Source organism: Pelmatolapia mariae, linkage group LG10_11 (assembly GCF_036321145.2).
Source record: "Pelmatolapia mariae isolate MD_Pm_ZW linkage group LG10_11, Pm_UMD_F_2, whole genome shotgun sequence".
Lineage (NCBI taxonomy): Eukaryota > Metazoa > Chordata > Actinopteri > Cichliformes > Cichlidae > Pelmatolapia > Pelmatolapia mariae.
The window spans coordinates 938,350-962,862 of NC_086236.1; the positions used below are offsets into that span (position 1 = coordinate 938,350).

Sequence of the window (24,513 nt, forward strand, 5' to 3'; positions counted from 1 at the left end):
TCCCCTCTGCCCCCTCTTTCCCCTCTGTCTCTGTCCCCTCTGTCTCTCTGTCTCTGTCCCCTCTGTCCCTCTGTCTCTGTCCCTCTGTCTCTGCCCCCTCTGTCTCTGTCCTGTCTGTCTCTGTCCTCTCTGTCCCCTCTGTCTCTGTCCCTCTGTCTCTGCCCCCTCTGTCTCTGTCCTGTCTGTCTCTGTCCCCTCTGCCCCCTCTGTCCCTCTGTCTCTGCCCCCTCTGTCTCTGTCCTGTCTGTCTCTGTCCTCTCTGTCCCCTCTGTCTCTGTCCCTCTGTCTCTGCCCCCTCTGTCTCTGTCCTCTCTGTCCCTCTGTCTCTGTCCTGTCTGTCTCTGTCCTCTCTGTCCCCTCTGTCTCTGTCCCTCTGTCTCTGCCCCCTCTGTCTCTGTCCTCTCTGTCCCCTCTGTCTCTGTCCCTCTGTCCCTCTGTCTCTGTCCCTCTGTCTCTGTCCCCTCTGTCCCTCTGTCTCTGTCCCTCTGTCTCTGTCCCCTCTGTCCCTCTGTCTCTGTCCCTCTGTCTCTGCCCCCTCTGTCTCTGTCCTGTCTGTCTCTGTCCTCTTTGTCCCCTCTGTCTCTGTCCCTCTGTCTCTGCCCCCTCTGTCTCTGTCCTGTCTGTCTCTGTCCCCTCTGCCCCCTCTTTCCCCTCTGTCTCTGTCCCCTCTGTCCCTCTGTCTCTGCCCCCTCTGTCTCTGTCCTGTCTGTCTCTGTCCTCTCTGTCCCCTCTGTCTCTGTCCCTCTGTCTCTGTCCCCTCTGTCTCTGTCCCCTCTGTCTCTGTCCCTCTGTCTCTACCCCCTCTCTCTCTCTCCTCTGTCCCCTCTGCCAAATCTATTCACCCCTAAAGCAGAATGATGGCGTCTCCATAAACCTCTGGCGTCTGGATGACACTAAAGTTTGTTTGGCTCTAAACTGTTTACATTTGAAAGAACAGAAAGCAGTGTTGGTGTTTGGTCCCGGTGTCCCTGTCATTGCTCCTCTGTAGATTTGGGATCCTGAAGTTTATTTTAAAGCTGTTGTTCCTGACGTGGGTTTCAAAGTGGACAGCCAAATCAGAGCAGTGGGGAAGTCCAGTTTTTATCATTTAATGTGACTGACGGCACCTTTAAACACGATGCATGCTTTTATGTGGGGGTGAGTCAGTCGCTGCTGTCACGGCTGCAGCTGCGCGACTGCTAACAGGTCAAACAGAGCATGTGACCCTGTGCTGACCTCTCTGGCTGTCGGTGCCCTCAGTCTCGCCTCTCTGAGCTTCTTCATCCCCACACATCCTGTTGGTCTCTCAAGTCAGCTGACCAGCTGCTCCTGGAGGACGCTCAGAGGGGGCGGGGCTTTTTCTATGGTGGCTCCTAAATGATGGAATAACCCCGCTCTGCACGTTAGAGCGGCCCCTTCACTGTCCACTTTAAAGTCGTGTTAAAGCCATTTTCATTCTTTGGCTGTCGGCCTCAGAGAGACTTAGTTTGTCTTTTCATTAAATTATTCATTATTTTACTTTTTCTTGTGTAATTTGATTATTTAGTGAACAGCACGTGTTTAAAGTGCTAAATAGAGATGATGATGATGATGATGCGCTGAAACAGTTGAAGGTGGGCTGGCGGGCGGCTCGTCATGCTGGTATCCTGACAGCTTCATTCAGGGCGACCCCTATCCTTCATTTCACGTCCGTTAAAGTGAAACCACATCGGCTCCTCCCCCAACCATCAGGGAGACTCACCTGCTGACAGCTTTCAGAGCAGCGACAGTTTGTTTTCAGATCAGAAGCTCGTCCGTCTGAGCACATTTCAACTCAAACTAGTGAAACCTGCAGAAACCCAAAACACTCAAATCTTTTCTTCAGCCTTCAGTCAAATCTGGATCACAGACCCCGAACAAGAGAACACATCAAGTCTCAGCTGACCCGCTGCTGTTCACTAGAACCTCTGTTAGGTTCTAAGTGATTTGATTGGTCTTCACTGGATCATTTGGAGACTGGTGAAACGTCTGAATGAGCCCATGGAGAAATCTGCTCCCCGTAACTTCATATCCAAACTACTGTAGGAGGAGGAGGAGGAGGAGGACATAGACCAGCAGAAACCTGTTAGCAGATCCTCGGCTGCACTTACAGCTGCTCCAACAGTTCAAACACAGCGACGGCCTGATGCTGTGAGCGCAGCATTAGACAGGCACAGGTTAAGACGACCTTTAACCCCGAAACCACATGAGATTATGTCACGCCATTATGTCATATGAAAGCTCAGACTCGAACAAACACGTTTCATCCAGTAAGACCTGTAAATCACCACGGTAACGGATAAACACATCACCTGGAGCAGGTTTAAACTGGACTTGAACCAGTGTGACTGGAGCTACGCACAGCCTGACTGTGGCGACGTCCACGCTGTCGTTTTCAGTCGAACAGCTGTTCATCCGCACTGAAACGTTCCCGTGCTGCACATGCGTCAGGCTCATTATCGTCTGCCGCTTATTTACTTTCCAGCTCTTTGAAACATCGCAGCACAACGTCGAGGAAAAGCAGCGAGTTTGTTAAGTGGACTAACAATGAGGTGGATTTGTTGCTGCGAGTAACACAAAAATACAAAGTTGCAAAAGCGAGTGAGAATTAAAGGCTTTGAAGAAAAGCTATGAGGAGCACGTACAGACTGATATTAATCTGTAACAGGACCGTCAGACAAAACAGCTGCTGTGTAACGGCCTCTGCTGTCTTAGTTTAATTGGTCACATGACTGCACCACATGACTGAAATGCATCATTGTTTCCCAACACCTGCGGTTACACTGTCCACACTGCGATGCAGAAACGGCGTTTTCAAATGTATCCGCTTTGGAGAGCGTTTCCAAAACGCTGCGTTTCCCTTGACGTAACACGCCGCCTCAGTGTGGACGGGAGGCAAAACGCAGAGAAAACGGCGCATTTTCAAACGCATTGGTGTGGACATGGCCTCCGTCTGACGCTGTGACGCCTCCTGCTGCGAGCGCAGAGGCGTGGACCAATGAGCTCGCCTCACGCTCACAGGATGTCCTCTGTAGGCGTGAGCTTCACTGTCCACAGCTGCTCCTCACTCAGGGAGGGAGCAGGGAGTCTGAGGTGGAGGAGGACAGGACGCCGGTCCTGGACCACGACGGTCTGCGAGCTGCGGCCTCTGCTGAGGAGGCTCGCGTGTTTATCCCTGCGTGTGCCGGAGCAGCTGATCAGGACGATCACACGCATCTCCGGACTCTGGAGGAGGATGCCGGTTGGACCGGGCACAGGGGGACAGCGGTGGCACTGTCGCCTCACAGAACCGAGGTCCCGGGTTCGGTCCAGCCTGCGTTCTTGCCCGGGGTTACCGGCTGATGTGTTAGCGCTGCCACAGACCGCCGACCTGTCCGGGTGTCCTCACAGCGCAGCCTCACCTGTAGTCTGCTCCCTGCAGTCTGACCTTTGACCTCCACGCTGGGAGCTGCTGTTTCAGGGGACCTCTGATTGGAGGATAATGAAGTCAAAGCTGGATGTGGCAGAGGTCAAAGTTCAGGTTTCTGAAGCCCAACGACCTGCTGTGAGTCTGTGTGTGTGTGTGTGAGTGTGTGTGTGAGTCTGTGTGTGTGTGTGTGAGTGTGTGTGTGAGTCTGTGTGTGTGTGTGTGTGGGTGTGTGAGTGTGTGTGAGTCTGTGTGTGTGTGTGTGAGTGTGTGTGTGAGTGTGTGAGACTGTGTGTGTGTGTGTGTGTGTGTGTGTGTGTGTGAGTCTGTGTGTGTGTGTGTGAGTCTGTGACTGTGTGTGTGTGTGTGTGAGTCTGTGTGTGTGAGTCTGTGTGTGTGTGTGTGTGTGTGTGTGAGTGTGTGTGTGAGTCTGTGTGTGTGTGTGTGTGGGTGTGTGAGTGTGTGAGTGTGTGTGTGTGTGTGTGAGTGTGTGTGTGAGTCTGTGACTGTGTGAGTGTGTGTGTGTGTGTGTGTGTGTGTGTGAGTCTGTGACTGTGTGTGTGTGTGTGTGTGTGTGTGTGTGTGAGTCTGTGTGTGTGAGTCTGTGTGTGTGTGTGAGTCTGTGACTGTGTGAGTGTGTGTGTGAGTCTGTGTGTGTGTGTGAGTCTGTGTGTGTGTGTGTGTGTGTGAGTGTGTGTGTGAGTCTGTGTGTGTGTGTGTGTGTGAGTCTGTGTGTGTGTGTGTGAGTCTGTGTGTGTGTGTGTGTGGGTGTGTGTGTGTGTGAGTCTGTGTGTGTGTGTGTGAGACTGTGTGTGTGAGTCTGTGTGTGTGTGTGTGAGTCTGTGACTGTGTGAGTGTGTGTGTGAGTCTGTGTGTGTGTGTGAGTCTGTGTGTGTGTGTGTGTGTGTGTGAGTGTGTGTGTGAGTCTGTGTGTGTGTGTGTGTGTGTGTGTGTGTGTGTGTGAGTCTGTGTGTGTGTGTGTGAGGACACAGTGATGACTCGTCTGAGTTCAAAGTGTTTCATCAAACACAGTTTTTATTGTAAACGTGTCGATCATCAATAATCAATAATCACAGTGAACAGCACTCGAGGAGCTGCAGACTCATCACTGAGTCGTAGCTCGGGGCTTCAGTCATCCTGCCAGCTGAGATCATTCAGCACCCTCCTCCTCCTCCTCCTCCCAGTCTCAGATGCAAATGCTGTGGTTTTAATGGGGATGACTGGGGGGGTGTTTTGCCCCCACACGCTGCATGGATGAGGCCTGTGGCGGTAAACAGACGGCACACGTTGGCCCTCCACCTCCTGTTGTGTCAATAAGAGTCTGATGAAAGCTATCAGCAGCTGATCGCTGTGTGTGTGAGTCTGAGGATGTGTGAAGTGTAAACAAGCGGCACACTTACACCTCGTCCACCAATCAAACGCAGCCTGTTCGCTGACGACGTGATGGCGATCAGTCATTTCTACATTTGTGTCTTGTATTTGAAATCTGCCTCGGAAAAAGCTTTAAAACTAAGAGTGTAACTCCTGAGCGCGCTCAGACTTCACCCTGCAGGTTGAAGGCAGGTAAACCCGACAGCAGCTCAAACGTGTCGGGAGGACAGTGGGGTCAAAGGTCAGGAATGTCAGAGGAGGAAGGAAAGTCCTCCTGGGGAAAGTTTATGAGCACATTCAATTCAGTTCATGTTTTATTTATAAAGCACCAAATCACAACAACAGTCTACCTTATTAAGTAGACCTGATTACATCACCTTACAATGATACACACACATGAGCGCGCACTTTGGCCACAGTGGGGATCCCAGCTCACTGACGTACAATGATACCACATCACATGGATAACACTGAGTGCAGGGCTAAATGTAAGCACCGTGGTAGCATCCTGCTGTCCCAGGAGAGCTCAGTCTGAGCTTTAGCCACGGATACAACAGGTTTACGCTGTCCTGACCTTTGACCTGTAGAACCTAAAAGTCCGCTCTGTGTCAGGAAGTCGTGCTTTTTGATTCAGAGCTTCCTTTCTGCCTAGAAGAGACGTCAAATACACAGCTGAGCCAGGAGCCTGCTGCTGATGCTGAAGTTTACTGTCACAATATTTGAACCTGTGCTGATTTATTTTCACTACAAAACAAGAAGAATAAACAGTCATACACCACGGCCTTCAGTTTGTTCTGATAAAGTTCATCATGAAGCTCTAACTGTGACCTTCATGCATCCTGACTAAAAATGGCAGATTTCCAATGGGACTTTTGTACTGAGCTGCTAACATGAGCCCTGCTGGATGTGGAAGTCCATGATTGTTGTGTTGTCAGTTGTGCACATCAGCAGGATGCTGTGACAGGTTTATACATTTTTATTACTGGTTCTAAACCAAAGTACGGGTAAGCACCGGCTGGAAGATGTTTTTTTGTTTTTTTTCCCTGAAAACAGGAAGTCCCAGAGACCCCCAAACACCAGCACAAACTCACAAAAGCACACAGAAATATGGGCTCAAATTGTGGTCATAAATATTTTGTACTTGTAAATCAAATGTGTATTTGTGTACAGAGTTTTGTAACCTTGTAAACCAAAATATCTGAAAGATTTATGTTTGTGCATCTACAGATGAGAATTTGTGTGTTTGTAAAAAATATTTACACGAGTTACAAATGTTTTTGTTAAGGTCTACTTACAGGTACAAAGCAAAAACTACGAGTAAAACTCTGCGCTCAGGTTTCCTGGCTGCATGTGGATTTCAACTTACAAGTACAAATTTTGACCCAATTTTATTTCCTTTCAGCTGATTGGTCAATGTCAAGTCAATCACAAATTTAACAATCCAATCAGAGAACAGATGGGTTTGGCTGTTGGAGGGGTGCTTTACGGAGACCTACAGAAATCCAGTGCTAGCACAGACTCCCAAACAGAAACCTATAAAAACTCCCAAAGACCCCCAAATAACCAGAGACCTCCAAAGACTCGTCTTAATCTTACTGGACGACTTATGCTCAAGAACTGTGAGATTTTAAACAGCTGCTGATAAAGAACAGACAGACTTTTAAGCTAAAACTACATAAAGATGCTAACGTTTTATACACTCATAGAAAGAGGCCATCTTTACAGCTAAAACTAGCTAACATAATCATAGAAATCATATAAATATGCTAACTGTACAACTAACATAACTATTAATTAAAGTTATAAAAAGGGGCTAGCTACACTGCTGTGCTACACTGCTAATGTTATAGAGACATTCTAATTGAAAAGCTGTAAGCTAAATGCTAATTTCATTGCTAAAGTTATGCAAAGAGAGCTGCTCACCAGTGTTGCCAACTTAGCGACTTTGTCGCTATATTTAGCGAGTTTTCAGACCCCCTAGCGACTTTTTTTTAGAAAAAAAGTCGTGAAAAGATGTGAAAGCGCGTATGGCTTTTACTCTCAACAAGCAGCGGGTGCTGTAACGCAGTCAGTTCTTCTTTTACTCTTTTACTTATATGCTGTTTTGTGGATCGCAAGGTTTAAAACTACTTATAAACACACACACACAAAGTAACTCCACCAGAGTGCCTATTTCGGGTCACTTTTGCCGGTCCAAGCCCGGGTAAAGGAGCAGGGTTGGAATTGTGACATTAAAAAAACAATAATTGCTAAAAGAAATTTAATTAGTAGTTCTAAATAAACTCTAAATGCATTTAGGACTTTTTTTACTCACTTTATGTCTCTTCCACGATGTTATTTCTCTCTCCAACAACGTAGGTTACAATTATATTAGCATGACCAATTATGCAAATTAGGTGATGACGTCATTTAGCGACTTCTAGCGACTTTTAGGACAACCAATAGCGATTTTCCTTACTGAGGAGTTGGCAACACTGCTGCTCACACGCTAAAACTAAAGAACTAGCTCAGCAGCTGAAGTTACCCAGAGATGCTAATCAGCTTCATATCAATTCAATGCTAGTTACTGACAAAGATACCAGAAGCTAAAATAAAGCTAAGTGTCGCTATTCATTTCTCCCTTTTAATTTGTATAAATAGCAAACATCCACTTTGAAGTTTAGCTATTCAGTATTGTTTTAAAAAAACCTGCAGCAAAACTCATGCTAAAGCTAAACTTAGCTGCTTTTGTTCGTATAATTTAAATATAACCTGTAATAAGTTATAATTTAATGCAGTGTAGAAGTTTAATTATGGTTATTTTTATTTTAACAGATAAAAAAAACTAGGGCACTGATTAAATCTCATTTACTTCAGTCTTTTCTTCTTTTTCCTTTTTGGTATCTTTTGAATCTTTTTGGGTTTAAAAGTGACTTTTTACAAATTTTGTTTTTGTGCAGTTAAACGTTTTGTTGACATGTTTGGAGACACTGAAGAAATACATAGTTTTAAACTTAAATGTTTTTTTTATTATTCCAATCACCCACATTCACTCATATTTACACGTTTTATCACTTATCCTAAAATTGTGAAAGTATAAAAAAGATAAATAGAAACTTTTCAGGGCGGACAGGTGAGTCTGTTTCAGTGCTGGAGGACCAGCGAGTCGAGGGGCAGAGAGTCACTGAAGCCCCCCGAGAACAGAGGCTGGCTCTGGGCCTGCAGCTGCTGCAGCTGCTGCGTCTCCTGGAGCTCCACCTGAGGACAGGACGCCGTCTGCAGCTCAGTGTAGAGCGGCGGCGAGCCAGTCTGAGGGTCGGGGAGCGGGCAGAAGTTAAAAGGAGTGGCCTGGGAGGACGAGAAGAGAGGAGGCGGCGAGGTGTAGAAGGATGGAGAGGAGCAGCTGGTGTCCCACTGCGGCACCACGGCGCCGGGTGAATATGACGACGTGTACCCGTGAGGCGACGGGGAGGCCTGCTCTGGTAACTTCATGTAAGATACAGAGGAGTGAAGAGGAGGAGGAGCGAGGAAGAGGGAGTCCTGGAGGTGGCAGAGGAAGCTGCTGAGGTTGGACGCAGCGTCTGAGAGAGGAGGTGGCTCCGTGCTGTAACCGCTGCTGCTGTGCACACTGGCAATTTTTGGGCTGGGCTCTGAGGAGGACGGAGAGGAAGAGGAGGAAGATTTCTTCTCATTGGTCTCGCAGTCGTTCTTCCTCTTCCTCTTGCGGCGGAAGTTTCCGTTGTCGAACATTTTCTCACAGTTCGGGTCCAGAGTCCAGTAGTTCCCTTTACCTGCAGGGAGGAAGAGGAGGAGGAAGGTTAATCAAAGCGTGAGCGTCAGGTTTTTGTCAGACTTGTTGTTTCAGACAAAACCTGGATGGAGAAACTGAGTTTATACTGGAAACAAAGCACAAAAACATCTTCCTGTCTCCGACGAATCAGAGCCTCAGAGCTCAGGTGTGCTCGCCTCACCTGGATCGCGCTCGTCCCGGGGAACTTTCTGGAAGCAGTCGTTGAGCGACAGGTTGTGGCGGATGGAGTTCTGCCAGCCGGCCTTGCTGCGGCTGTAGAAGGGGAAGTTGTCCGAGACGTACTGGTAGATCTGGCTGAGGGTCAGCCGCTGCTCTGGAGCGCTCTTTATTGCCATGGCGATGAGGGCAGAGTAAGAGTATGGCGGGCGGACCAAGCTCAGCATCTCGTCCTGGGAGAACCAGGGCATGCTCCTCTGGAGCCCGTAGAGATGAGGGTGGAAGTCTCTGAAGGGCGGGGGCAGCCCCGGTGCACTTCCTGCGGCGAAGCTCTGGTCCGGGCTGGAGGCGAAGCTGCGCCTGTGGGCCGGCTGGAGCCACGCCGACGGGCTGGACGCAGGTGGAGACAGAGGGCCGTACAGGCTGAAGTCGGACGGGTCGAGGCCCAGAGACCGGAGCTCCTGCTGGGGCGGCGAGCGTCTGCAGACGAAGGGAGACGGGCCACGCTCCGGCACAAAGGACGCCATGCTGCTGCTTCTTCCGGTCTGCCTGCACCTGTCTGCTCTATACACCTGCTGCTCACCTGAGACACTTATACCCTGCTGCCCCGCCCCCTGTACGACCTGATTGGCTGGTGGGGGATGAGCGCGAGGAGGGGGCTGATTTGAATAAGAACAGGTTGAATTGTTGCCCCGGGGCAGATCAGTGCTGACAAACGACTCAGTGAGCAGACGTCAGCTCGACCCTGCGAGAGGGGAACAGACGCAGCTCTGATCTCACAGCTTCATCAGAGCTGTGTCGCTGCTTTCTTCAGCTGCATTTAAGACATTTTAAACTCTGAAAATTCAAATCTGTTCATGGTTTCAGTTCTTAAATCTGAGGCTTTTTCATGTTGAATGTGTGTTTTCTGTTGTTCACAGCTGGCTGTGTGAGGCTGTGGATGAGGGTTAAAGCTCACTCACAGCTTCTGCAAACACTGAAACACTGATATTTGTTTATTGGTGTGTTTACGGTGATTTCCTGTGACCGTGACTTTCCCACTCGATGAACCTTCTGAGCCATAAAATGCTGAAAGCGTCGTCGTGTTCCTGAAGAGCGTCTGTGACCCCTGCCCGTTCTCCTGGGCTCTGATTGGATGTTTCACAGACGAGCTTTTCGCTGCTCCTGCACACATAAACTCCACGATGGAACTTTTATAAATGTATAAATAACTTCATTTGTAACTGCGGCTGCTCGGAGCGTCTTATCTCCTCACAGACCCTGAGTCATTTCTGCAGCTGCTGTTTGAGGCGTCGCCCGAGCCCTTTGTTCTGCAGACGTCCCCCGACACGCTGACAGTCAGCATGTCTGCAGGCCCGATCAAAATAACTCACATTCTCATGTAAATGCTTCAGCGCGCCTCCCAACGAGGGCTCGTTTTCACCGTGGCTCTAACTGCTCAGCTGATCTGTGGCAGACGCCCCGACGATCGTCTGTCAGCAGACACGAGCTCGGGTCTGAGGCTTCAGTCCAGCAGCTCCACCATAAAGACCCGAGTGATGGAGCAACACGGAGGTCATGATCCTGATGCTGCAAAGCTGCCACACACAAGTAGCTTTGTACTTTACTCAGTTACTTTACAGCCTGAAGGAGTTTGTTCAGAGTGAGCAGATGCATGAGGACGGAGCTGAGCTCATGTTTGTGTGATAACTGTCCTCATGGCTGTCATGTGACTGCGCTGTCATGTGACCATCCTCCTGTCAGAGCCTGCAGCTCCTCCGACGTCCAGCAGAGGCAGCAGAGTTCAAATAAAGCCGTTTACAGCCTGATACACAAACTGGTTTCTATAGCAACTGTGTTTGATAACTCACCTGTATTAGGGTTCATGTTTACATTATTAGGGGCGTGGCCTCTCTGACTGACAGGTGGATGGTGACACAGTGTACCCCCCACCCCCACTGAGTCGTGTGCAGGACATGATCACCACAGAAGAGCTGCTTCACTCTGCACGACTTCCTCCGTCAGCGTGGTGGAGGAGATCAGCACCATGAGGAAGATCCTCCGATGAAAGGCTCGTGGAAGCTGAGACAGAGAAAACATGACTTACAGCGCAAAGAGCAGAAAGAAAAAGGAGGCAGAAGAAAGTGTACAGATGGTGGAGCTGGTGTAGAAGCTGCTGTGGACTGTGGGTGCAGTGGGAGCTGCAGGGCTCGAGACTAATGTTTTCCCACAGTTGCACTTTTTCTCTTTGGTGCTCCCAAATTTTTCAACCGCATCACTGAACACTTCAGCTTTACATGTTCACTTTTTTAAACTGCTGTCCATACAGACAATATTGATGAATGATGAACAATCTGTCAACACAAAGTTCTTTATTTGGAGCTCATTTCTACAAGAGAGATACGTTACTGTATTTTTACGGCACCGGATTATAAAAACAGTCAAACCTGACTCAGCTCATTCTTCTTGCTTCGTGCCATTGATTCATTCATGTTGAACTCTCTCACAGCTGTTCTGTTCTCATGTTCTGCTGCGCGAGTTTAAAATCCACTTCGTAACCACGTCTCTTAGCAGGAGCCATTTTAATATTACAGTACAGTAATATTATGTTGAAGCACAGTACGTATCACTCCGCGAGGCTCCTGACTACAGTAGCTGTAATGCTCCAACAGTCCATCGAGCGGTGCGGCTTCGTAGCTCAGCAAAGTCGTGCTAAAATATTTTGACAGATTTGAGCGCCGTGTAGCACATAAAATCAGTTTGAGGTCAGTAATCACAACCAGAATTCATACATAAGCCGCACTTTTGAGGAAATGAAAGGATTTCAAGTGCGCCTTACTGAAAAAGTTCTTGTGCTTAAAGTGTTTCACTGAGCTGAAATTTAAACTTAAAAAATCTCAAGATATATAAAATAAAAGAAAGTCTAAATTAAAAGAGCCTCAAAGGCTTCGAACTGAACATCTCAATATCTGAACATCTTACCTTGGGCATCAGAGAGGTCCCGCCCCCGACTATCTCTGATTGGTTTAGACCATGATATGGGCATGATGTGTGTGTCTGTGTGTGTGTCAGCAGTAATCTTCTCTGGGTGACGGTTTAGACAAAACAACAGGATCTGGACTATAACTGATTCTGGGGATTATGGCGTGGACGTGGCGGTGGGGCCCGTGGGAAAAACGAGCACCTGTAACCGTCACAGTGTTGTTTCACAGCAGCACCAGATCTGCCCACAGACCTGTCAGCGAGCAGATTTAAGGTGATTTGCTTCTGTTATCTCGAGCTCATTCACATGTTTGCATGAACAGTTTTTACTGCAAAGAGCAAACACAGAAAACCAAAATCAGACCAAATGAAACCATCGCTCTGCTGGAGGCCGACGGGAGAACGGCTCAGTTTGGGTCAATAAATCATTCTAATGATTACCTGCAGTGTGCTCATTGGCTAATAACCAGACCCGCCCCTCCTCGTACCGTCTGCGTCTGAACACACTCTTCACACAGCTTTGATACTGTGTGTGTTTAATTTAAAAATAATGATTTACATGAACAGACGACTGAGTATGTTTTCTCTTCCTCCATTTCTGCTGCACTGTGCTCTGCTGCGCTGGGCTCTGCTGCGCTGGGCTCTGCTGCGCTGCGCTCTGCTGCGGGTCCAGGTCCTGTGACGACGTCACGTTTGAGCTGCGAACACAGAGCTGCTCTTCTGCACCGGGGTCTGCAGACCAGCACGCAGTGCGCAGAGGGAGCTCAGATCGTCTCAGGCTGGTTTGTCATCATGGATGCAGCCCACACATCTGCAGCAGCTGTGATGATGTCATGATGATGTCATGTCTAAATGATGAATGTTTCCTGCAGCGTGTTGAGTCTGAAACATGAAGAATTAAAGCAGCTCTGAAGAAAGGAGGCCAGACGTTTGAACAGTCGCCCCCTGCTGGACATTACAAAGAATGCAGGTTTAAGGCACGTCAGCATTGGCTGCTTCCGTCTTTTATCATCAGGTGATACAGAAGGCTGAAAAATATTAAAATAAAGGTTTTTGTGCTTTGTTAGAGAAACCCAGACACGAGTGACATTTCACGATGGTTTTATTGACGCTGAGAGACAGACAGGTGAACAGTGAAGCACAGGTTACGTGGAGGTGAGGATGTACAGGAGGCTTCATTAAGCTCTTCTGACAGAAACAGTCAGCTTAGTTTGAAAGTATTTTAAGTGAACGCTGTAGATTTGGCCCAGCGTCATCGAGTGTTGACAGAAATCCCAAAGTGAAGCTAAAACTTTTAAGAACTCTTCTTAAGATTCAAAGTGACGTTTTTTTGTCACAAACCCGTAAAAACTGAGGAACACAAAAAGGCAAACAAACAACTGAAGCAACATGTGCAAAAATCCAACATTTTCCTCTGGCGCCACACAGCACACCTTCCTGGAAACAGGAAGACGTTTAGCACAGCCGCTAGTGGCGTTTGAACATTCATCGTAAATCTAACCGTTTCCCTCTGCTGCAAAATTCAGCCGTGCCGCTTCGATCCAAGTCAGTCCGGTCAGGACCAGTTCTGGCCACCCATGTAGTATCCTGCCGGGTCTGAGAGCATGCACTGGTTCTGCTGGCTGGCGCTCCGGTTTTTGGCATCGATGAGCAGCAGAGGAGACTGGGAGTAATGGCTGATGATGTCACTGACTGACGGGAAAGACTGGACACACAAGACACAGTTAGATTATACCGCCCCTACAGGTCAAACGCAGTTATTACAGGTGAACGCTGAAGGTGGAACTTAAACCCTCCGAGTGTGTTTACTGATGTTGTGAAGTAACTTTGGCATTCGCTCCGACATCACAGCACAGCATTTATATCAACAACCCCTCAAATTATACTGGACGAGTTATGAAGGCCAACAAAAGTCTGGATGCTTCTCAGTATTTATAAGAAACCCAGAAACTGGACCTGGACCTGGAGTCACTGGATCAAGTGGACTACGGTCACTTTCAGGTATTTCCCTGATCTTTATTACATTTTCATATTGACACATCTCTGTGCATTATCACTTATATTGTCACATACGCAATCACACAGAGAACAGCATGTAGTGACTCGTGTCCGAGCATTGTGTGTTTCTGCCCGTAGGTGCTGCTGCTAGCTACTATTAGCTACCGTTAACACATGTAAGTGGAGCTACCACAGGCAGACTCACACAGCTGATCAGGGGAAAGCAGTTTAAGTTTTAGTGTAATGTTAGCTGCCGTGATGTTAGCTTGTAATGTTATGATGTTGTTTAGTCGTCTCTTGTCAGCTGTCCAGAGACGGAGGGTCGCATGTCTACACTGTGATAACTGAGACAATATTGATTTGAGGAGGGTGGTCCTGGAGGAGGCCGATGAAGATGATGAGACAGAAACACTCAAAAAAAAAAAAAAAAGAAAATATAAATGTAAAAGTTGAAACAGATGCAGTCATGCAGTTTATCTGATGCTTGTATCTGTTATTTTCAGAATGAAGGTGTTGTGATGGGACAAAAAGTAGTGATGATTTCACGTATGTAGTGATTGGACGTGATCAAAACTACTTATCACGTCCAATATGGCGGACAGCTCTTGAGTGAGCTGCACATGACGTCATGTGGAAAACCTCTGCAGCTGATTATAGTGCCCTGAACACTGAAATCTGCTGTAAACATGAATAAGAAAGTCTGAAGTAAACAGACATGTTCGCTGTATGACTGTGAAGAATCCAGAATTTTACCTCCTGGACTTTGAGTCCAGTTCCCAGCACAAACTGCTGGTTCTGCTGCCTGATCTGGATGTTGTAGACTTTGTCCTGGTAGTAGACCATCAGGGTGAAGGGCTGGTTCGCCTGCTGCCGGGTGCTGTCCCTCACCAGGTACGCCCCATCCTAGATGAGACACAGGATTTAAAATGTTTAGACCACAGTGTGAGCGTGCTGGGTATGTCACTGCTGCTCCACTGAGTCCTGATAAACAAATTTGAAGCCTGAATAACAGAAACTTTTATTATGACACTCTGTTTCTGGTACCTTGTAGACTCGTTTCAGACATCCTTCAGCCTGACCTCGGGTCACTTTACCCACATACCAGCGAGGGTCCAGCTCCTGCACGCACACACGCACACACACACACACACACACACACACACACACACACACACACACAGTAATAAACCCTCTGATGGCGAGCTCTGTGTGTGTTTCAGCAAAGACAAAGGAAACAGCACCACCTGCTGTTCACACTGAAGAACATTGTTGTAATTATTATTATTACTGTTGTTGTTATTGTTGTTGTCGTTAAAAGTACATATAATTAAATCAAATACAAACAAAAACATCTGTGCCGTTTCCTGTATTTTAAATTAAAAGCTCTTCGTCTGATAGAAACCATCATTTCTTGATGAGGCTTTTATTGTGAAACACTTCCTCTGTGTGCAGTACTGACTGTGGGTCAGGAACTCGTGCTGCTCCTCTTTAAAAGGTTCTGATCAGTATGGACCTCATAATGTTTATGTGACCCACGGTCCCCACATGTCACAAAGACAAGCGTGTGTGTATTTTAGTGTTACCTGTGTGTATCCTGCTGCAGGTGGAGGAGGACGAACTGACTGTCTGCCCGACGGCATCGCTGCAAAACCCAGTCACACTACCATCACTTTACATTCATTTATCGTGTCTATGTACAAAGACAATAAAGGGCTATTCTACTTTATTCTATTCTATGTCCTGAGGACTCAACCAACCCACAGCTAACCTCACATGACCTTTTCACCCACTGTGTGTTTCAGCCACAGACTGTTCACAGAAACTGTGACTCTGATGGAGCCATAGTCAAATAAATTATTTAAAAGATCTCAAACTAGGAGCAGTCGCCCCCTGCTGGACATCAGTGCACTTCCATGTTGATTTAACTTTTAAGAAATCATTTTGTATAAATTTGTGCTGTTTTTCATAAATCTGATTATTCTAATGTATGAATCATTAAAGCTGTTTCAGCTCTGGTCTGCTGGTCAAACTGAGCACGCTCACAGAGGCATTTTAAACCTTTTCACTGGTTTCAAATCGATTTCTGGAGTTTTATTGTGAAAGGAAATCAGCTGTATTTACACTCTGAGAAAAAGTGTATTTTACAAAATGTCAAAGTAATTTTCTTCTTACCAGGTGGCATTTTGTTTGGCAGAGATCCAGTCCTGTTAAAAACAATAAAAAAATAAGTTTACCATGAAATATTCTGTATTTTTCAGTTAAAATTAAACGGTCACTCACATACCTGTCTCCAGTGGGAGGGCCCGGGGGTCTGGGCTGGGGAGGCTTGCTAAGGGGGAAAGTGTTGCTATTTGACACTGAAGGGGAAAAACAGTCAGAACAGATTTAAACACACGTTTTAAGCAAGTAACAAAGTTTAAATGTTTATTTTTAAAGTTTTTTTATTTAGGAAGTAAATCTGGAAAAAATGAATAAACCTCACCTTCGTCTGGCAGCTGCTGAGGAAATAAAGAAAAACACAAGAATTAAACTTTTATTTCCCAAAGTTACAAACCTGAGACGAGGATTTCTCTGAATACAAACACAGGCTGACATCTTCATCTAACTCAGTGAAACACGATTTAAAATGTTCATTTGTTTAATCAGAGATATTGAACCTGGTGACAGTAAGTAAATAAACTATATTTACACGTGTGTGTGTGTGTGTGTGTGTGTGTGTGTGTGTGTGTGTGTGTGTGTGTGTCGTACCGCTCTCCTCTCCGTCCTGCTGAAACAAACAAACCAAACGTGACTATTTTTCAAACATCGTCCTTCAGCTGTTAAATAAAAATATTTTGCTACAAATAAACGTTGAATTAAATAAACTGTAAACATCAAAGTGAATCGTTTATCTTCAGGTGATACCTGCTGGGTGGGAGGTGGACGGAGGAGTTGCTCCTGTTGATGTTGGTGGAGGGCAGAGGAGGTTTGGTAAAGGTGGGTGGATCCTCCTGCGGTGGCCTGCGTGCACCAACACACCAACATTTATTTACACAGCACAAACAACATGTGTGTGCAAAGTGTGTACAGGGTGAATATACAGGAGCCAGAGCATCTAAGGATTTAAAACCCAGTAAAAGGATTTTAAATTGAATTTGAAGCCCGTGCAAGGAGGCCAGAACCAGAGTAATGTGCTCAGATGTTCCTTTACCAGTTAAAAACTGTGCAGCAGCTGCAGGCGTGACAGAGAGACCTGGGCAGGTTATAAAAGCCTGCATCAAAGTTTCCAAATCACACCTGGAGAGAAAAGGCTCGACCTTCCACAAACGTCTGAGGTAATAGAATGAAGAATGAAGCGCAGAGTCGATTTTTACCCCAAGATTAGTAACTGAGCTCTTCAGGGTCAGAGCAGCAGAGTCAACATCTGGGGTACCAGAGGAATTCAATTTAACTTTATTTATATAGCACCCAATCACAACAACAGTCGCCTCAAGGTGCTTTATATTGTACAGTAGACCCTACAATAATACATACAGAGAAAAACCCAACAATCATATGACCCCCTATGAGCAAGCACTTTGGCGACAGTGGGAAGGAAAAACTCCCTTTTAACAGGAAGAAACCTCCTGCAGAACCAGGTTCAGGGAGGGGCGGGGCCATCTGCTGTGATTGGTTGGGGTGAGAGTTGAGGAACGACTGGGACTGGATAAAATTCATTTTACATTCATTAAAATGTAAAACATTTAGAGCCTCCATGACTTAACATGACTGAGACAATCAAGCAGCAGACCCACAGAGACGATAAAGCTGCCAGTCGTCAGCGTATAGATGAAATGTTGTGTTTTCAGAAGATCGCACCCAGTAGCAGGAGATACAATGAAAACAGGAGTGGCCCAAGAATAGATCCCTGTGGTACACCCCACGGCAGAGCTGAGGAGAAGTGTGTGCGTCTGTGTGTGTGTGTGCGTCTGTGTGTGTGTGTGTGCGTGTGTGTGTGTGTGTGTGTGTGTCTGTGCGCGTGTGTGTGTGTCTGTGTGTGTGTGTGTGCGCGTGTGTGTGCGCGTGTGTGTGTGTGTGTCTGTGTGTGCATGTGTGTGTGTGTGTCTGTGTGTGCGCGCGCGCGCGTGTGTGTGTGTGTGTGTGCGCGTGTGTCTGTGTGTGTGTGTGTGTGTGTGTGCGCGTGTGTCTGTGTGTGTGTCTGTGTGTGTGTGAGTGTGTGTGTGTGCGCGTCTGTGTGTGTGTGTGTGTGTGTGCGTGTGTGTGTGTGTATGTGTGTGCGTGTGTGTGTGTGTGTGTGTGCCTGTGTGTGTGTGCGTCTGTGTGCGTGTGTGTGCGTGTGTCTGTGTGTGTGTGCGTCTGTGTGCGTGTGTGTGCCTGTGTGTGTGCGTCTGTGTGTGTGTGCGCGTGTGTGCGTGTGTCTGTGTGTGTGTGCGTGTGTGTGTGTGTGTGTGCGTGCGTGTGTGTGTGTGTGTGTGTGTACACACCTCCAGTGTTGTCCGCCCGGCTGCAATAAGCAGAAAAAGAATGAGAGTAAATGTTTGAATATGAACATAGTGAAACATTAGATCAGAGTTAGTGTGTGACGTGTGGAGCTCCTCCGGTCTAACTCTTCATCCATGTGTTGTTTTTCTGGTTTGTCATGTGAACAAAGTGTTTTGTAAACTCACCCTGTCCAGCGTGTGGGGCGGTCCTGTGATGATGATAAAACAAACGTCATTCACAATGAGAAAAGAAGTTTGATTACAAACATAAAGTTCAGTCGTTCTGTTTGTTTTTCTTTGTGTTTCGGTGGGACAGACCACCGTGGGAGGGATTTCCTCCAGCCCTGTAGGCCTGCACAGGTGAGTCAGCGGCCGAGATCAGGTGAGGTCATTTACCTCTGATGGGGGACGGGTTGGATCCTGGACCTCTGCCTGGTTTGTTGTTACGAAAGACCTGCGGTGGCTCAGGAGGCACTGAACACAAACACATGAAGAGCAGCTTTAACGAGGAGCCCAGAGGAATCACATGACCTGAGAAAACGTCACGTGATCAGCGTGTTTGCAGGAAGTTACTCACACTTTCCAGGAGGTCGTGGACCACAGTGAGGGGAGGGGTCTCTGCGAGCGTCCATGGGCTGCTTGGATAACACACACACACACACACACACACACTTAGCAAATACTTAACAAACTATTCTAAAGTATGTGTGGCGCCCTCTGTGGAGACACTCGGTACTACGATAAGCTTGACTCACCATCCGAGATGGTGGTGTAGAGACGGGGGGGCGGGGAGACACAGCGGGGGGCTGACTTCGGGACACATGGTTATCTACACACACACACACACACACACACACACACACACACGTTTATAAAGCGTGTTTGTTTGGTGGTTATTTTCATCTCTGTTACAAACACTGAAACAAACTCAATGACTGCGTCTGGAGTCAGAAATGACCCAAATGATGATTCGATGGTAATATTTTCTGGCGTGTGTGAACTCGTGAGGGTACCAATGTAATCCCCGTCCCCGATGGGCCGGGGGGGGCACAGCTTGTGGTCCTCTGCGGGTTCAGAAGGAGGCGGCTCGTAATCGTTACCCGCGTCCTGGTCATCGTTTGGGGACTCGTAGTCTCCCCCGCTGCCGTCATCGTCGCTGTACGGACTCTCGTAGTCATCGTCAAATTCATCGTCCTGACAGAGGAAACGCAGAGAGAAGCTTGTGTTGGGTGGAGGTCTAACACATGTATATCCTTTAAAATGTAAATGTGCACAATAATGAATCATCTTTGTGTAATTATTATTTATGTGTTCTATCTAATGTCACCTCTGTCATCGCTCTCATGTGTATTTTATGGTGTTTATGACATCATGAATTTTGTGTTTATTCAGTAAATCAATCGATAAACTCACAAACTCGTCTTCGCCCCATCCCTGAGGCTCAGAGTTGATTTCTGCAGAGGAGAAAGCAGCAGGTTAACATCTGTGTTTCCAGATGTGACGAGGAAATAATCACAAAGACTCAAACCCCTGACGACACGTAATAATACTGCAGTTAGGTAAATATCTATTACAGATCTTTACTCATCATTGTGAAACTATGTAGTAATGCTAACCTGTTTTTATTGTTGTTTCTATTTCCTGTGAAATTTTATTCCAGCCTTGTCAAAATAAAATATTTACGTTTCATCACAAACACTTCCTGCTTCTGTTTGATTGGAAAGTCCCCGTAAAACGACAGCACACCCAACGTTATGTTTAAGTTTCACATATCAGGAACTCTGATCTGGTCTGACGGAGGTGAACGCAGTCTGATGGAAACTACACTGAAAATCAGACTGTCGGCAATTTCACCACATTCCCAAGGATTTTATTCTGAAACAACTAATACATGTGACGATTATTCAAACCATCCATGGCTCTGTATAAAAACATTAAACATTAATAAATTCTTACCTGGTTCTGGATATTTGGACGTCCTGTGAGAAAAAAAAGGTGTGAGAAAGTCAGAGCTGAGTCAAACCTCAGTGCTGCTCAGGTGATGTTTTTAAATAGATGTAAAATAACCACAAAGACAAAAAAACAGCGTGCAGGAAACACGAACAAAGCTCTTTTATGAAGACTTTAACAAATCAACTATAAAAGTTTTAGCACCTTCTTCTGATGCTAATTTAAATTTTATCAAGCAAACATCCAGAAAAACAGTCTTTAAGCAACAACAGAAGTCAACTTTCCCTTTTAGACTTTACTTAGAGATAAACTCTTATATAAAGAAACGTGAGCCTGTATGTTGTTATTCGTATAAATAAGCTGGCCGTGACAGAGCTCCCAGTACAGTGTGTGCCTCTAAGACAAACGACAGCTAGCATCAAATGTTGGCTCGCAGGAGCTTTTTAAACCATTCAGCTAGCAAACAATTTCACACAAACCACATTATAAGAGCAACCAGCGAGCTAACGTCAGCGTGCTGCTCAGAGTCTGCATCAGTTTCATGTACTCAGCAGTATTTTGCTGCTGGCATGAAAGTCTTGATAAATCTTTGAAATCATTAAAAACAAATCAGTGCCCGGAGGCGTTTCAGGTGGTTGTTTGTTCAGACATGTGATGAAAAAGTCTACCCTTATTTAACGTTACGATCATTTTAGCTGCTAAAGTAGTTTGACAGGTTGGTCAGTCGCTAATTCAGACAGTATTTTACCGGCAACAAAGCTAGCAAGCAAATAAGCTAACGTTAGCCAGCTAGCCATTGCTTAGCAACACAACATGAATTTTGTGAGTAACATGAGGTGATACGTTTCTCAGAAAACTCATTTACAACCAAGACGAGCTCTAACGGTTTGTGTGAATTAGCCTTCACTGTCCGCTGACGTGCTCCATGACGAGCCTTTCAGAATAAGATACAGGTTCTTCTATAAACACAGTCCAACAGTATTCTGTTCCTATCTGGACTTTGTGCTTGAACAGATGTGTAGGAGACACCAGTGGTTACCAGACTGTAGTTTTATTGCCACGATTGAAGCACAGGCTGTTGTTATAAGCAGAACATGAATGTACTTTTTACTAAAGAAGCCTCCCCTCTTCTCCTTCTTGTTGATTTCACTGCTGAGTTTGGAGATCATCCTGCAGAGACATGGATACACGACATCACAGTGTGGTTAACCCTCGCCTGGGTCTCCCTCAGCGTTCAGACTGTACCACACAATCAGCACATCTAACATCAAACACCAGCTGTGGTTACAAATGAAGACTTTCTGTTAACAGTACTGATCCAGTAAAATGTCTCTCAATCAAAGCTGTGGCCCAGGCCGACTGCAGTACCACAGCGCAGCAGCAGGGGGCAGTACTCACGGAGTATGAAGTTTAGGGAATTTCTGGAGGTCGTTGTCGCTCAGATTCTGCAAAAACAAACAGGGTCACATCCTTCCCTACACCCTTCTTTCCTTTTTCAGTTTTATTTTCTTGTTGTTGAACTCACCACAAATCTGGAACCAGAGATGGAGTGCTTCAGCACCACTTTGTCACAGCCGGACAGACTCATCTGTAACAGGGACGTCACAGCTGACATATCATTCAAATATGAACACATCTATTTATTATTATCATTTTATTATCACTGTTTCTTATTCGATTCTTTTCTGTCTTCCAGGAAATACTGATTCTTTCTGTGAATGTGAAACATCTAAACTAACACACGCAGTGACGCAAAGCAAAGATAAGAATCAGTTTCTGATGTCACAGTTGCTGGCCACACCGCCTCACTCCAGACTTTCAGCTGTAACTGGTTATGGACGGGACTAAAGCGTTGGCGTCATTTTGTCCCACACAGATTTCCTCAGCTTTCCTGCTGATTCTCAAAAAATACCCAAGCACGAGCGACTCGCAGCATCAGTGAGATGAGCTCACAGAGCTGGTCTGAGGTTCGACACAAACAGGCATCAGCCTCTTTTTCACGTGTCCTGTTGTCATGACGATTCTTCTTCTTGATGCAGAACGAGCCCACGTTTGAACAGATTTAATAAATGAATATGATGCAGCCTGACTGGTAAAGTCAGAGTCAGAGTCTGTGGGCTGCATCCACCAATCATTAAAAGCCTCTGACATCAGACGCTATAAAAGAATCGCTCGGAAACTTTGTGTCGTGCTGACAGAGCCAGTCTTTAAGCTGATGAAGCACAGAGTGCAGGCAGGGTGGAGTAGGTGGAAGATGGAGATAAGAGACGAGTGCATGAGAGTCAGAGAGGCTGAGGTGGTTTGGGAGGGTGGAGGATAAAGGTGGAGCTCAGAGGAGGTTCATGTATGTAGCGAAGGAGGACATGCACAGAGTGTGACAGAGGAGGATGCTGGGAGGAGGTGGACGATCTGCGCGGGACTGAAGCGTCTCCGCTGAGCGAACGTCCCGCAGGCTTGCTGTGCAGAGATCAGTGAGGAGACATTCAGAGTGAAAATAAGCCCACAGGGATTTCTTCTACAGAAGTTCACCTCATGATTTGAATGTTTGGCCGCGTCTGTAACAAGTTACAGTTATTATCTCCCACCTGTTGCTATTTTTGCCTCCGCTGACAGCACGCATGCTGAAACACCGTAGGCCTTAAATAACCCCATCAAACCCCAAATGGAAAATAACGACACTTCCTGCGGCTCTGCGCCGACGTACAGCTTTCATCTGCTCCACCTGCCTGCTCCGATACTTTGCACCATCAAACTGCTGCTAAGTGACCTAAAAATAATCAGACATGATCAGATGTTAAAGTCTGTTAAAGTAAGACGAACTGTGAGATTATAAGAGATGCACAGGAAGGGGAAACCCAGCAGTTTGTCACGTCTCACTCCTCTTCATGCAGCCGCCTTCAGACGCGAGCAGCTAACGGCTAACGCTGCTGCTGCTGCTGCTGCTTCTGAAGTGTAACTGACACCCAGCTGCCTTTGTCCCTGTTCTCGGGGACTTTTATCCAAACGCATCACAAACACTTCCTCGTTAAACCCGCTGCTTCTCTGAGTCGTTACGTCACAGCGTCTGAACTTCTGCAGAAAAATGTCACCATCTCTGCGATCAGCAGGAAAGCTGTACGCAATCACGCCGAGCGGTGGCAGAGCCGATGACAGTTATTCAGTCCAGCCTTTAACTACAGGTGCACAAAGCACCTGAAGCATCGGGCTGACACATGAAGCTGGCTGCACGTCTGACGCGTCAGAAATAAACAGCCTCACCTGTTTGAATCGCATGAACGTTTGCATTATTACCATTGTTTGACTGAGCGTCTGAACTGCACCTCTGCATTTTGAATGACATCATCAGTGAGGTCACTGCACTAACAGCGAGCCAGAGCTTTACTGAAATGTTGTTGATCAGCACGCTACGCCAACGTTTCAAACACAGGGCATCAAACACTGAAGCTGCGGTCGCCACGTGTCATCGAGCTCCGTGTCGGGCAGGTGCAGCAGCTCACCTGAGCCTCTGCTGTTTGTGCTCACTAACGTTCTGGTTTGGTTCACGGCGCCGTCTGAGCGTGAGTCAGCTGACCCCACCGCTCGGAGGATCCCGAGGGGCTGAAAACAAGGACGTACACGAGGACGCACGAACAGTACGGACGGAGGCCTCACCCTTCTCAGGTAGTCCGCCAGCTGCTGCGGGCTCCACCCCATCACGTCCGACCTGGACGGCATGCGGTCCGAACTCATCCTGCTCGATACTCAAAGGCACGATGTCAGCCGGGCTGCTGTCAGACCCAGAGCACGCTAACATCTGAGAGAAAGAGGCGATCTTTGAGCTCGCTCCTCGTCCTCTGAGGAAGTGATCGGGCTCGTAGTTTCTGCGCCGTTGTTCTCCTTCAGCCCGCCGTCTGACTAACGGGCCTCGCCGCCGCTTCCTGTGAAGACTCAGACGTCTCTGAAAGACAGAAAAGCAAAGAGCTGCGAGCGTCTCAGCTTTTACTTCCCCAAACCGAGTCGTCCGGTCTAACTGCGCGAGCGTCCGTCCGGCAGCGCAGGCAGCAAAGAGCAGGCAGACATGTCACCCGGGCCCAAAATGGCTTCCTCCTCCTCCACTCCTTCAGTCTCTCTCTCTGCGTCTCTCTTTCCTCTCTCTCTCTCGCTCAGAGGAAGTGAAGTGGGGGATGGATGAAGGCAGCATCACCCCCACCCCCCCGTCTGACCACAGAGCGGAACAGCGTCTGCAGCTGCACCCACTCGCTGCAGCGACGCTGTCGAAATGCCAAACAGAGGAACAAACGAACCCCGGATCAGCTGGCACCACCCCGACCCCGGGTCAGCCCGACGGAGGGCCTCCATCAGCGCTGAAGGCCAGGGTCGTTACCCAGCATGCATCTGTGCAGTCAAGCCACCTCTGCACGCTTTGAAAAATGTACTCCAAGTAT

At 47.2% G+C, this 24,513-nt stretch overlaps 2 protein-coding genes across 7 annotated transcripts; both read right to left on the bottom strand.

The window, feature by feature from the left end:
• Positions 1 to 7,897: 7,897 nt before the first annotated feature.
• On the bottom strand, positions 7,898 to 9,247 carry foxi3a (forkhead box I3a). The gene is made up of 2 exons (XM_063487931.1): positions 8,725 to 9,247; positions 7,898 to 8,544 (listed from the first exon to the last, which is right to left on the bottom strand). Exons 1-2 carry the CDS (start codon positions 9,245 to 9,247, stop codon positions 7,898 to 7,900), a joined length of 1,170 nt encoding a protein of 389 aa, XP_063344001.1.
• A 3,518-nt stretch (positions 9,248 to 12,765) lies between these two features.
• On the bottom strand, positions 12,766 to 24,513 carry lcp2a (lymphocyte cytosolic protein 2a). 6 transcript variants are annotated; one of them, XM_063485385.1, is made up of 21 exons: positions 23,741 to 24,513; positions 21,615 to 21,677; positions 21,488 to 21,534; positions 21,214 to 21,259; positions 20,096 to 20,117; positions 19,553 to 19,593; positions 19,153 to 19,333; positions 18,895 to 18,968; positions 18,717 to 18,777; positions 18,536 to 18,613; positions 18,326 to 18,348; positions 18,143 to 18,162; positions 16,584 to 16,679; positions 16,428 to 16,446; positions 16,162 to 16,177; positions 15,964 to 16,036; positions 15,852 to 15,883; positions 15,263 to 15,321; positions 14,724 to 14,798; positions 14,433 to 14,582; positions 12,766 to 13,386 (listed from the first exon to the last, which is right to left on the bottom strand). In XM_063485385.1, exons 1-21 carry the CDS (start codon positions 23,816 to 23,818, stop codon positions 13,237 to 13,239), a joined length of 1,404 nt encoding a protein of 467 aa, XP_063341455.1. In that variant the 5' UTR covers positions 23,819 to 24,513; the 3' UTR covers positions 12,766 to 13,236. The 6 variants fall into 6 exon arrangements, with proteins under 6 accessions (XP_063341455.1, XP_063341450.1, XP_063341454.1 ...); XM_063485380.1 differs by having other exon boundaries at positions 18,717 to 18,774; positions 20,096 to 20,118; positions 21,194 to 21,259; XM_063485384.1 differs by having other exon boundaries at positions 16,162 to 16,174; positions 16,428 to 16,443; positions 20,096 to 20,118; positions 21,194 to 21,259.